Source organism: Rhinolophus hipposideros (assembly GCF_964194185.1).
Source record: "Rhinolophus hipposideros genome assembly, chromosome: 19".
Taxonomy (NCBI): domain Eukaryota; kingdom Metazoa; phylum Chordata; class Mammalia; order Chiroptera; family Rhinolophidae; genus Rhinolophus; species Rhinolophus hipposideros.
This window is the reverse complement of record NC_138065.1, coordinates 8146501-8161210: the sequence shown is the minus strand read 5'-3', so window position 1 is coordinate 8161210 and position 14710 is coordinate 8146501. Positions and strand designations below refer to the sequence as shown.

Below are 14710 nucleotides of genomic sequence, written 5' to 3'. Positions count from 1 at the left end.
TGTGCCCCCGCGCTCCGGGGCCGCCGCCTCCCCAGCGCTGAGCGAGGGATGAGCAGGCGCCCGCCCGGGGCTCTCGGACCGCGGGGCCGCGGCTCGGCTTCTCCCCACGCCGCGGGGCCGTGGGGGCTCGGTCACCGCGCCCGGGCGCGGCGGGGGCCGCGGCGGCCTCGCTCCGGGGGCCGGCGCCGGGCTTAGCAGCGGCCGCGGCGGGCGGAGGAGGAGGAGGAGGAGCCGGCGGGGGCGGCCCGCGCGCCCGCCCCCCGCGCGCCGGGGCTTCTCAGTGGCCGCCGAGGAGGAAGTTCCGCTCGCGGACGGAGCCGAGCGCTAGCGACAGCGACAGCGACAGCGGCGGCGGGCGGGCGGGCGGCCGGGCGCGGGGACGGGGGACGCCGATGCCCTTCGCGCCGGCTGTCGAGTGGGCAGCGTGGGAGCATCCCCGGGCGCCCCGAGCCGGCGGGCCGCGTCGGGGGCCGCGGGCGTCCGAGACCGGGGGCCGCTCCGCCCCGCGCCGCGGCGTGGGCTTTCCGGCGAGCGCGGAGACCTGCCCGCCCGCCGCCCGACTCCCGGGGGGACCCTTCTCTTTCCCCCGCCGCGCTTGAGAGACTCGGGAATCGAGGCCGCAGAGGAGGTGGAGGGGCCCGGCCCCGACTCCGCGGAGCCGGCCGGGGTCCCCCGGGGGAGCGGGGACCACGCCGGAGCATCTCACCGAGGCGCAGGCATGGGAGAAGCCACCTCGCGTCCTGGCCGCCGTGTGGCCCGCCCGACCCACCCCGAGGAACGAAGAGGAGGCTGCTCCTAACCCCCTGCGGTTCTGGAAGCCCAATGGCAAGGGAAAGAAACATCACCGGACCTCAACTAGTGATCGTTTCGGGGGCCACGCGTGATTGAACAAGCGTGAACGAGGTGCCCTATCAAAAAGCACAGCACGCCTTTAAAGAGGAGGAAAATTGAAAAATCCCCCCCCTTTTGGCCAAGATTTTGAAGACTGTTCAATGTGTTGCCCGTTTGGTACAAGATGAGAACTTGATCAAGTCTTGGGTCCAAGAGCGTAAACAATGACTACCCCAGCCCTGCTGCCCCTGTCTGGACGAAGGATACCACCTCTGAACTTGGGGCCGCCTTCCTTCCCGCATCACAGGGCCACCTTGAGACTTTCGGAGAAGTTTATCCTCCTCCTCATTCTAAGTGCCTTCATCACCCTGTGTTTTGGGGCATTCTTCTTCCTTCCAGACTCTTCAAAACACAAACGCTTTGATCTGGGTTTGGAAGATGTGTTAATTCCTCATGTAGATGCCAGCAAGGGGGCTAAAAATCCTGGAGTCTTCCTGATTCATGGACCCGATGAACATAGACACAGGTTTGTTTATTTCAGAAGTTCTGGTATTAACACTGGGCAGAGCAAGGTATGGTTTATTGCATCAGATTTTTTTTTTTTTTTTTTTTTTGCAGTGAAATGTAATTTTCCCTGCGGCTTATATTGTTATTTCGGAACTGGTTGAATAGAACCATAGGCAGAAAGGGTTCCTAGAGCCCCATCTAAAGTCCAGCTCCTTCGTTTTATGTAGGAGACACATTTGTGCCCAGAGCTAACCTAAAGAAATAATGACATGTGCTTGCACTTTCATTTATTGAGAGTGTGTTGGCATTTGTTGTACCACCCAGTGAAATAGATATATTGAACCCTGACAGCTTGTATGGGTTTGTTCTCTCCCAAAGGGCTTTCATTCTCTGTCTTGTAGTTAAAGCTTAGTAGTGAATCTTAGTTTTTTAGGAAGACAAACATGGGCAGAATATACCTGTCATTTCTTAACATGCAAAAATATCCCCATTGTTCTTATTTTCAGAGGACATGGTTTGGTGCTCTGTATGCAGTCAAAGATGTCATTGACTCTTAAGTCATTTCACTTTGTGAGCCTTGTAGACAAAATTTGGCTATGTTTCTAAATTTAATTTTGCCCTGATTTTTTTTTTTTTTTTTAAATGTGAGGGATGGAGTGTGTCAAGTAACTGTTAGAATATGGTCAATGAAAGGGTTCGCTTTCATTGAAATTACCAGATCTGAAGTGAGCTCTTGGTAGAGTTTGGTCAAATTAGGATAAAATGGGAGCTCTAGTTACAGTCCTTTAAATCATTTATATATAATTTGTAGCAAAAGAAGAGTTTGGGAAAGTAGTTTACTTTTGTCAAACCATTTTTTTCTTTTTTACCTGCTAAATCATTTCCCTCTTTTCTCTGTTTCTTAACATAAATTTTGAGTATGTGATAAAAATCATATGCATGCTGTTTTCAGGTGACATTAGTTTTAACTTTTCATCAAGCACAAGGTTTTTGAAAAAGCTTAGGTTCAAATATGAGCCCAAGTTAAATACTTGGGGAAATGCACTGTTGTCATGAGAGCTGCTTTTCCTTTTTTCTCAATCTAGTTAATTTATTACTTGTTTGCTGGTTCTTCGAGTTTTGTCTGAACCTTATGGAGTAGTTTCTTCTAAAATTGTTTCATGCTATTATTCAGTAACTAAATTAATTTGGAATTTTTGCCATTATTTTCAGCTTCTGTACTCTTCTGTATGTGTTTCTTTTATTTTGTCTTTTGCTCTTTGTGATTTCAAGAAAAATCTGATGTGATCTGTGAAATGTGTTGCTGAAAAATTAACACTGAACGTACTGTTTTCCTTGAAAACCTATTTCCCGTGGTGTTTACAGAAACTGTGATAAATATTTGAAAAGGAAAAAAAAAAAAAAACCTGTGAAGACTGGCCTCAGACCTCTTTGGCAGTCACTCATTATTTAACTCTGTCATATATGTATTAAAGTTTCCCTTATGTTTTAAGTGTGGTTTAAAGGTTAAAAAATATGTATGACAACATTCTAGTTTAAAAATATTCACATAGAATAATTCTCGGTTAAGTGGAATTAAAATTTTAAATGCGAATGAAAATACAGATATGTACATTTTATTCATATTTTTAAAAACCTGCTTGACTCTCTTACACAAGAATTCTTAAATTTATATGGCCTGTGACTACATATGCTTGTATATTGCTATCCAGAATTATTGGGTTCCAGAGTTTGGAGTGAGATATTGGTTATTGAGTTCTGGTAGCAAGGGATAGTGAGTGACCTAAATTCTGGGTTTGGATAGTGAGAGTGGGGGTGGCAAGTGACATATGTGAAAATGTATTGTAATCTTTTTGGTTCCTGTGTTTGGGAAAGCAAGAATTCAAATAGTGGGAGTTCAGGTAGCAGGAGTTCAGGTATCATCTCTATGCATATTTCTGGGTTTTATCCGTTTATTTTTATATTTACTTAGTTGTTGGGTAAGTTGTTGGTAAGTTGTTATTTGGTAAGTTGTTACTTACCTTATCGGAAAACACAGTCCGTAGTGCTAAGTATTCTAATTGGAGCAATGAAATATATTTCAAATTAGAGATCATTCAAGTAGTACCTTTAAAATGTGAAATACCAAACATCAAACTAATGTATAAACATTAACTGGTTTAAAAATAATTCAGCAAGATAGCATTTTAACAGAATTAGTTGGTACTAAGGTCATACTTAGTTTGGGTGTGGGTCAAAAAAACATCTCTTAATTCGGAAAATACAAATGGATAAGGTAGCTTAATTTTGTGTGTGTGTAGAAGGGTGCAGGATAGAGGAATGAGGAACCTCACGTTAATGGATAACTAATGGAAAATAAATTATGGCCATTATTTTTAATTCACAGTATTTAAGAGAGAGTCGTTGAATTGGCTTTTATTAATGAATTAGCTTATTATGGTAGTTAGGTGCTTAAGCTCTGGAGTTAGACTACATGGATTCGTCCCCTGGTTTGTCACTGATTAGATGTGTGATCTTGAGCAAATTTTTAAACTTTATACTTAAAGTTGCTTCCTCTGGATGACAGTGGCATCTGCTTTACAGGTTGTTAAATGGCAGGAGATGGTACGTGCCAAGTGCTCAACAATTCCCAGCATGTAGTAGATGCTCAAGAAATATCAGCTATTAGTATCAATAATTACGGTTTCAGTTGAATCTTTTAAATCTGAGTCTGCTTACCTTTAAATACTGTACATGTCTCTTGAGAGATGGGCACAGAGTAATTAGTATTTTAAAAGTACATAAGAATCTTATTTAAAGGAACGTTTTATAACCAAACTATTCATAGTTAGCAACAAATGTGCGTTGCATGTCGAGTGTGTGTCAGGCCCTTCTTTCAATGAAGCTTCCCCTCTAGGGGGTTGATGGGCATCAAATAAATAGATTTATTTTTGAGGTGTGATGAGTGTTAGGAAGTGTTCTCAGTGGTAGCCTGTCCAGGCACCAGGGTGCGCGAGGCGGTGGCAGTGGGATAGGGAAGGCTTCCTTGAGAAACAGTGGCTCTGAAACTTAGAACAAGTAGGAGATGCTGAATGAAGTGGAACTGCGGGGCCGGGGCTGGGGGGGGGAGGGAAAGTGTCCAAAGCAGAGGGTACAACATGTATGAGCCCTAAGGCAAACAAAGCTTAGTATCATTGAGGATCTGAGAAATGCTCAATACGGCTGGTGTTGAGATTGTGGCGTGGGCCCAGGTAAGGGACTAGATGGCAGGTCAGGTTCGCCTCCTTATTGGTGTTCAAAAAGTTTGAATTAGTTGCCAGCAGTCACATATCAGGTGATTTCACATCAAGTCTGGACTTCTGATTTCTCTTGAAAAATTAGAGGATACGGCAATACCCAAGTCTGTACGTTTAGATGGCAGCGTTCAGGGGGCCCTGGGCAGCAGCTCCTCCCTCCCTCTTGAGGGCACGTGCTCTTTATTTTATGCCAGTCAATAAGTTGCCAGGTAAGCAAACCTAACGACTCAATATTTAACCTGGTTGTTGTTGAGTTCGGAATCTGTAGGCAGGATACTGGAGAGTTTGTAGTTCAGAATTTTGGTCTTTATACTAAACAGTGTGGGACGTCATTGAGGGGTTTTCATTAACGCAAGGATGAATGACATAATCATTTAAAAATAAAAAATAAATAACCGCTTTGGTTACAGTGAAAACACTGGATTGGAGAGGAGCAGGAGGAAATGTGAAATCAGGAGGTTCTAGGTCACAGGATATTGGCTCAGAACACAGTGATGATAGTGGAGAAGGGAAAACTTAGTGGAGAAAGGTGGTTGATTGAAGAGATGTCCAACTGTTAAGTTTCACAGAAATGGGTGGGTGATTGAATATGGGGGCGAAGATAGAAGGGAGGGGGAGTCCAGGATAACTCCCAGTTTCTGGGTGGCATGACTGTGGATTACTGAGAAATGTGCACTAGGTTTAATTAATATTTAAATTTATGTAATTGATAGTACATGAATTTAAGATAAAGTGTTTTGATGAGAAAACCTATATGTTCTGTTCTATTGACTGGTTCATAGATAATTTAGTGTCCGAATAGTATACGAGATAACAACGTAGAGTATGTAGTTTGATGTGGATGGTCATTTTTAGCACCTGTGACATTCTGACATGGTGGCTCTTATTTCTTTGATATTCTGAGTTTTTATAATTTTCGGTATCTTTCCTAAGAATGAATAGTGATTTGCAAGAGGCTGTATTTTGGGGCTCCTCACTAAATGACATTTTGTATCTTATTTAAAATCTAATTTTGACCCTAAGCAAAATGACAGTGACTTTGCTTTTCGCGTTCAGCGTTATAAAATCACTGAATGTAGCAATATGTTTTTCATTCTTCTCAGCAATAAATAAAATATTAGTAAGGTATGGTTAAAATGCAGAACGCCAAGCTGTAAGTCCTGATTTTCCTGTTGGTCAGTAAGTGTTGGAAGTCCCAGGAGGTGACATAATGTACAATGCCCCAGAAATCGAATGTTAATAGGTGAACAGTAGTTAGTGGGTGATGTTAAATGTTTCAAGGAAATAAAATTTGTTCAAGCATTAGTTTGTTTCTTTGCTTTAAAAATTACGTAAGCCTTTTCAGAATTTTTTGGGGGTCTTACAAGAAGTATTCTGGGGTATGCAATGTTTATTTACTCTTGTTAATATTTCTTTTGGAGTTTCTTATTAAAGGATAAAACACACAATCTCAGAATATTCCTTCCAAATTATTAGCATAGATTTAATAGAGGTTATGTAAGCCTCCGTAACATGTAGTTTCAGATTAGATCTTATTTTTTATCAACATTATTTATTGTAAAACTGTGCTTGAAATTACTTTCAGTGATGTGCATGTGTTTAATGTGACTTCCTAACGGTGATCCTCAGGGCTCTTGTTAATATTAATTTTCCCATTTGAACCTCTGAGGTTCCCACATCCACATACAGATTTACTTGCTTACGTCTTCTGTCTCTGCGTAGTCTTTGCCCTCTGTACTTTTATCTTTCTCACGTATTGTCTATGATTGCACATTTACAGTCATTTGCTTACTTATTTGTCACTCCCAAAAGAACACGGGCTCCTTGAGGACAAATGACCGTCCTTTTATTTATCTTTATATCAACAATGTTCGAAGTACACTTGGTCCTTAGTAAAAGTGTGTACCTGTTGAATAAATGATGTCCATGGCAAGGAGATCAATTCCACAAGAGAAGGTTTAACCAAAATGCAAGGAAGAATTGAGAGAGAAGATACAAAAGGAGGAGGGATGATGTCTTAAAGTGAGAAGGATATAGTTTTAAGAAAGGCCCTTCTAAAAAGCAATTTCAAAAATTAGGGAATGATTTGTATCGACCCTATCTAGAACACATGTGTTCCTGCAAATGTGTCTAAGATATTTTGCATGCCCTCCCATTGAGTTTTTCCTTCTTTAGGGAAAACGAAGGAAACAATAGAGTATGTGATGAGTGTTTTCACGTATTTAACCTTTAGTGTTCACATCAGATCTGTAAGTTAGGTATTACAAATACATTTTTATAAATATTGTAAAATTTAGGTCATCCTGAAAGTTGGCGCCACAGAAGCCCGACATTTATTCAGAATCAGTAGTGCACGGTAAACATTAATTGATTAAATGGGCCAGTGTTATGTTTACTATTGTTTGAAAATTATAAGAATATTTAACTTGTAGTTTGGATTGACTCTACATAATCATTGGCTGGGAAAATCATTTTGCTACTTGTGATTTTCCATAATTCTGCATATTCACTCGGAAAAGTGTATTTTGATTGCCACTGAATTTTTGCTGGAACATTTTTCCTTTAAGAACATGGCCATAATGAGGAATGCAGTGTGATTTAGGATTTATTACGAAGAAAAAGCTCCTTCAGAGGGCTTTCATTTCAGTGATGTATCTTGGAATTTTATGTAGCTCAGAAGGAAAGCATCATTGGATATTTAAAAGACTATTGGGCTCCATTTTAAAAGATAGAGGCTCTTGTTTCAGTATTGTGCTTACTTGTTAGAGTGTATTTCAGTAAGCTGTCAACTTCTCTGTGCCTTATTTCTGAAATGAGGAAATGATTGGATCTTTAAAGATTCCTTCCAGCTCATACATAAGAAATACGAGTAATTTTATGAAGTACGGAACTGAAAAATGTGCAGTAATTTAGTTCAGGACATCACAAATACTGTGAAAATAAAGTAGGAGTTGCAGTGTCAATTTTATATATAAAAATAAAGGTTTAAACAATTGTAAGTGACTAATTAATTTACATAATACTACGGTAGTTCCCCCTTATCCATAGATTGGCTTGCTGCGGTTTCAGTTGCTCGCTGTCAACCATGGTCGGAAAATATTAAATGGAACATTCCAGAAATAAACCACTCATAAGTTTTAAATTGTGCACCGTTCTGAGTAGCATGGTGAAATACCACCCCATCCTACTCTGCCTCCCGGACGTGAAGCCTCCCTTTGTCCAGCTTACCTTATGCTGTGTGCGCCACCTGCCCTTTAGTCACTTAGTAGCCATCTCAGTTGCCAGGTGGACTGTCATGGTATCACAGTCCTTGTGTTCAGGTGACCCTTACTTTAACTTCATTACAGACCCACAGCGCAAGAATAGTGATGCTGGCAGTTTGGGTATGTGAAAGAGAAGCCGTGACGAGCTTCTATTCAGTGAAAAGGTGTGTATGTATAGCAAAAAATACAGCATATATAGGGCTCAGTACTACCCGAAGTTTCAGGCACCCTCTGGGGGTCTTGGAATGTGTCCCTTGCCGATAAAGGGGGTTACGGTATGATTATATAATAAAATCTGTACCAATTTAAAAAGTGAATGAATGTAATGCTGTTTTATACATTCTGGTTTTTCGTAAGTTAAAAAGTTTAATTCATTGAACATTTTATATGCCAGCCTCAAGTTCACAGGTGTATTTATACAGTACCTCCAGGTGTCATTTTTGAGCCCAGGTCATAGTTCCATCTCTTATTAATAATTTGTTATCTAAGGCGTTAGGTTAGATTCTGTGGAAAATCAAGAGTCCTTGAGCAATTCCGGCCTCAGACCCTGTGAAATTTTCTTTGATTTAAGATCGCAATTTCCTAACCTTCATATTGGGAGATACCTTTGGAAGCGTTCGCTTTTGTTCTCCATATCTTAACAAGAACTTTAGGACAAGTTGTATATATACACCGTGTTGCCTCCAAAATAAGACCGGGTCTTATATTAAGTTGTGCTCAAAAAGATGCATTAGGACTTACGTTCAGGGGATGTCATCCTGAAAAATACGCTAGGGCTTATTTTCCGGTTAGGTCTTATTTTCGGGGAAACAGGGTAGCGGAAAGAAAGGATTTGAAGTAATCTGGACTACAAAGAACAATGTGTGTCTTGTTTTCCTTTTATATTTTGACATTTACATATTTATAAAATCAACCTCTGTTACTTATGCAGATTTCTTGATGTTTCCTTAGTGATGTTGATGTTACCATGAAAAAATATTGGTCACATTCATTTATTCAGCAAGTGTTTTTGAGTATTTGTTATGTACCAAGCATTATACTAAGTACCGTGTTTCCCCGAAAAGAAGACCTAGCTGGACCATCAGCTATACCGTGGCTTTTGGAGCAAAAATTAATGTAAGACCGGGTCTTGTAAAATAAGACCCGGTCTTATATTATCGTAAAATAAGACCCAGTCTTATATTATCGTAAAATAAGACCCGGTCTTACATTAATTTTTGCTCCAAAAGCCACGGTATAGCTGATGGTCCAGCTAGGTCTTATTTTCGGGGAAACATGGTATTGGGGATTGGAAAATATTATAGAAGATTAATTTTGATTCAGACACTACTGAAAGATTTAAACCTTTTCAAATCTTAACGTTATTCTTGAAGCATATATTATTTGGAGTCTGATTCTAGGAATCTTAGTCCTTTTCATTTGGGTGAGGCTCTGGTAACATGCATTTAGGTCATTGGCACTTTTTGAGACTTCATATAATCATTGCCTTATCTTTCCTCCGTTTTTTTTTTCTAATAGGCATTTATGTCATTAACTTATGCCTTTCTGCCATATGGATTGGGTTACCTGCATATAAGGTGCAGTGTTCCTGCAGCTTTTTTCTATTAGGAACCAGACCCTAGCATCTGGAAAAATAGGCCAGTCTTGTGCTAAATTGAGATCTGGGACAATTGTATGTATTTATGTATCTAAAACTATTTATAGCTATATATGATTATAGCTGTAAGTTTATTTATAAAGTTATATGTGTGTACATGATCTCTTCAATTCTTTGGCAGTAAGACAGCATCTGATAGCAAGTTTATATTTATTTGGTATAGGTCTGTTATGTATATAATGACACATGTGAATTATTTTTCTGTGAACTTGTGATGCCATTATAAAACATTTCCCTTTTCATGACGTAGAGTTCTTCCTCTACTTAAAAGGATTGGTGATACCCAGGCTGTGGTGGGCACTGAGCAGCGGGTTCCTCTTGTGCTTACACTGTTGGTGTTAAGTCTAAATGAATGGAAGTCTAAATGAATGGAAGTTTGTGAAGAACAGTTTCGTAATATCAACTAATTTAAAGTGCATGTTCTTGATTCAGCGAGTCTTCTAAGAACTTATGCTTGGGAAATCTTCACGTCATTGCACAAAGAAATGTTCCAGAATGTCCTCTGTAGCTGTAACATGACATACTGTAAATGATCCAAATAGCTGTCAACAGGGGATTAGTTAAATAAATGATATATATCACAATATGTGGAGTTCCTTTTTTTAACCCCCCCTTATGGATCTTTCTGGTTATTCCCAAAAGCACCAACCTATTTTAATTTCATAGTTTTATAATATTATGTTTTGCTAACATAATTATAATATTATATTTTGCCTCTGTATTCTTGTTTTTTAAAAAGTTACAAGCATATATAAAAGTCTTAACAGATAATATTAATGTCACTGTACCCACTATTTCAAGTCTTAACATTTTTCTATTTTAGCTGAAGGTTACTCCTCTTGAGGTAAATCTCTAGCTGACTTTGACATTGTCTTTCTCAGTCCATGATTTTGTCTTCTACAACATATATATTGATATGTTATATATTGATATAAATTATATATATGTTTTGCATGTTCTTAAACATTATATATAGATATAAATATATATTGATATAAATCATATATATGTTGTTTTGCATGTTCTTAAACAAATATATAGATATAAATGTATCTATATATTTTATATATTTTATTTATATTTTAAATATATATAATATATATATATATTTATATATCTATATATAACATATATATATATCTCATTCTGCAAGTTTTTGCTCAACATTTTATAGTGGTTTATGTATTTGATATATTGGGCTGTGGTTCAATTATTTTATCTACGTAGATAAAATTGTATGATTAAACTTCCAATTTATATATTCCTCCATTGATAGATTTTTAGGTTAATTCCATATTTTTGCCGCAAAAACATTCTTGTACATGTGCTCTTGGGCACCTGTGTTTTTTTCCCCAAGGTAAAAACTTAGCAATAGAACTATTAAGTTGTAAAGTATGTGGGTTATTCACTCAAATTTTGTTGCTAAATGAGCCTCTAAAGTAGGTTGTTCCAGTTTACATTCCCACCTGCATCTTCGCAAACCATGGTATTGTATGAGTATTTAAAAAATCTTTACCAATCTGATGCCAGTTTTAGTTTGTATTTCTCTCATTACTAGTGAGGTAGATATTTTTTAAAACATATTTATTGGTGGTTTGGGTTTCCTGGTCATTGAGTTGCTCACTCACACTTTTTGCCAGTTTTCTTTATGGGTCGTTCTCTTTTTTCTTACTGATTTGTAGGAATTATTTATCCATTCTGGGTGAATTCTTTGTTATGTAACTGCTGCATTATACATATCTTCTTGCAATGGATGCCTTATTTTTATACTTTGCTTATGGTATCTTTAGTTTTACAGAAGTTTTCATGTAATTGAAATTGTCAGTATTTTGCTTTATGGTATTGTTTTTTGGATTTTGCTTAGGAACTGTTTTCCTACGCTGAAGGTATAGTCTCCTTATTTTCAATTTTGGTAGTTCTAAAGCTTTGTTTTTCACGTTGAGGGATTTAACCTACCTCGTTTTGATTCTTGTGTATGTTGGGATTGACTTTATATTTTTCCACACAGTTGTCCACCTGTCCCTGTGCTACTTACTGAAGAGCGTGTCCTTTCCCATGGATTTGTAATGCCAATTTCTGCCATATAACAATTTTTCTGATTTTCATATGTTTGTTTCTGGGCACTCTATGCCTTCTGTATATTTCTGTTGGATTAGCGTAGCATGCTGTTTTAATAATAATAAGTGTAGTAATAAGTGTAGCTTTAGGTGATGGCATGGGCTGAATGTTTGTGTCCTCCCAAAACTCGTGTGTTGAAATCCTGTCCCCAGTGCTGTGGTACGGGTATTAGGAGGAGGCTTTGGGAGGTGATATTCCTATAATTAGGAATGGGATTAGTTAGTGCCCTTATAAGAGAGTTTGCTTTCTCTCTACGTATTCTTTCCTCCATGTGAGAAGTTGACAGTCTGCCTCCTAGAAGGTTCTCACCCAAACCTGACCATGTTGGCACCGTGATCTTGGACTTCCAGCCTCCAGAACAGTGAGAAATCACTTCCTGTTGTTTATAAACCGCTCAGCCTCTGGTCCTTTGTTATAGCAGTACAAACTGATTAAGAGAGAATGGATTCTTCTACCTTATTCTTTAAAATTGTGTTTGCCCTTCTTGATTCTAAGCTCTTCTATAAATGGGTGTTTGTTTTTTGTTGTTTTTTGAGGTAAACTTTGTATAACCTAAAATTAACCATTTTAATGTGAACAGTTTCGTGGCATTTAATATATTCACAAGGTTGTGTTCCACCAAGTCTATCCAATCTAGTTCCTAAACATTCTCATATCCCGAAGGAAACTTCATACCCATCAAGCAGTTACTCCCCTCTCCCTACTCCCTGCCAGCCCCTGGCTAATCACCAATCTGCTTTCTGTCTCTAAGGACTTACCTATTCTGGTAAAAATTACGATCTAGGTGGTAAATATTTCACATAAATGGAATCATGCTGTGTAGGACCTTTTGTGTCTGCCTTCTTTCACTTAGCTTAATGTTTTTGAGACTCATCTACTACATCATTCTTTTTTATGGGGGAATAATGATTTGTTAGTGCATTCACTCATCTGCTGATGGACATTTGGGTTGTTTCTACCTTTCGGCTACTGTGAGTAGTGCTGCTATGAACATGCGTGTGAATGAATTTGTTTGTTCTCTCTGGTGTATATACCAAGGAGTGGAATTTCTGGGTCGTATGGTGCATCTATGTTTAACTTTTTGAGGAACTGCCAGACTGTTTCCCATGGCAGCTGAATCATTTTACATTTCCATCAGCGGTGTCTGAAGGTTCCAATTTCTCTACATCCTTGTCAACACTTTAAAAACAATTATATCCATCCTGTGTATATGAAGTAGTAGCTCGTGGTTTTGATTTGCATTTCCCTAATGACTAATGATGTTGAACATCTTTCATGTGCTTGTTGACCTGCTTTGGATAAATGTCCATCCAAGTCCTTTGTCTAATTTTAAAATTGGGTCGTTTGTATTTTTGTTTTTGAGTTGTAGGAGTTTTTTTTATATCTTCTGGATACTGGACCCCTATCAGATACATGGTTTGCAGATATTTTCTCCTTTTCTGTAGGTTGTCTTTCACTTGCTTGATAATGTCCTTTGATGCAAAAAGCTTTTAATTTTGATAAAGCCTAATTTATTTTCTTCTTATGCTTTTGATGTCATATTTAAGAATCCATTGCCAAACCACGGTCATGAAGATTTACTCCTGTTTTCTTAAGACTTATGATTTTTACTTTCATATTGAGGTTGTGGAACCATTTTGAGATTTTGTGTGTGATGTCAGATGGGGTCCATCTTTATTATTTTGAATGTAGCTCTCTGGTTGTCCCAGCACCATTTGTTGAAGAGACGATTTTTTCCCCATTGAATAAATAGTATCGGCATCCTTGATGAAAATCAGTTGACTATACATGTATGAGGTTATTTCTAGATTCTCAGTTCTGTTCCATTCGTCGATTTATGTTTACCATGCTGTTTTGATTACTGTAGCTTTGTAGCAAGCTTTGAAATTGCAAAGTGTGAGTGCTCCATCGTTGTTATTCTTTTTCAATATCATTTGCACTGTTTTGGGCCACTTGCAATTCCCTATGAATTTGAGGATCAGCTTTTCAATTCCTGCAGAAATAGCTGTTGGAATTTTGATAGGGATTGCATTGAATCTGTAAATCACTTTGGGTAGTATTATCATGTTAACAACATTGTCTTCCAATCCATGACCACGGGATAGCTTTTTATTATTTAGATCTCTAATTTCTTTCAGCAATGTTTGTACATTCCAGTGTACAAGTGTTTCACCTCCTTGGTTAACTTTATTCCTAGATATTTAATTATTTTCTATGCTATTGCGAATGGAATTGTTTTTCTAATTTCCCTTTTTTGACTTTTCATTTCTGATGTAGAGAAACACAAGTGATTTTTACACCTTCATATTGTGACCTCAACTTTATTGAATTCATTTATTAGCTTTAGTGGTCATTTTGTGGATTGTTTGGAATTTTCTGTATATATAGGATGATATAATCTGTGAATAGAGATGGTTTTATGTCTCTCTTTCCGATTTGGATACTTTTAATTTCTTGCCTAATTGCTCTGGCTAGAACTTACAGTACAATGTTGAATAGCAGTAGTGAAAGCGGGTATCTTTGCCTTATGCTGATCTTTAGGGAAAAGCTTTCAATCTTTTACCTTTGAGTATGATGTTAGCTGTGGGTTTTTCATAAATTCCCTTTATCATATTGAGGACGTTCTTTTCTGTTCCAAGTTTACTGAATATGTTTATCATGAAAGGGTGCTGTATTTTGTCAAATGTTTTTTGGGTTGTTTTTTGCATTGGTCGAGATGTTATGTATTTTATTCCTTTGTTCTACTAATGTGGTGTATTACATTGATTGATTTACTTACGTTGCACCACCTTTGTATTTCTGGGGTAAAGTCCACTTGATCGTGGTGTGTAATTGTTTTATTATGCTGTTTGGATCAGTACTATTTTGTTGAGGATTTTTGCATCTATATTTGTAAAAGATATTGGTCTGTAGTTTTCTTGTGGTGTGACTTTGATATCAGGGTAACTCTAGCTTCATAGAATGAGTTAAGAAGTGTTCCCTCCTCTTCTGTTTTTTGGAAAAGTTTGAGAAGGATTGGTGTTAATTCTTTAAGTGTGGTGGAATTCACCTGTGAAACC

General features: G+C 38.4%; 1 protein-coding gene across 1 annotated transcript in view; it reads left to right on the top strand.

The window, feature by feature from the left end:
* Window positions 1-303: 303 nt before the first annotated feature.
* Window positions 304-14710, top strand: part of MAN1A2 (mannosidase alpha class 1A member 2) — a 114069-nt gene continuing 99662 nt past the window's right edge. The window contains exon 1 of the mRNA XM_081024799.1: window positions 304-1357. Within this exon, the coding sequence (XP_080880925.1) occupies window positions 1056-1357 (302 nt within the window). The 5' untranslated portion in view covers window positions 304-1055. The remainder of the gene's footprint in view (window positions 1358-14710) is intronic.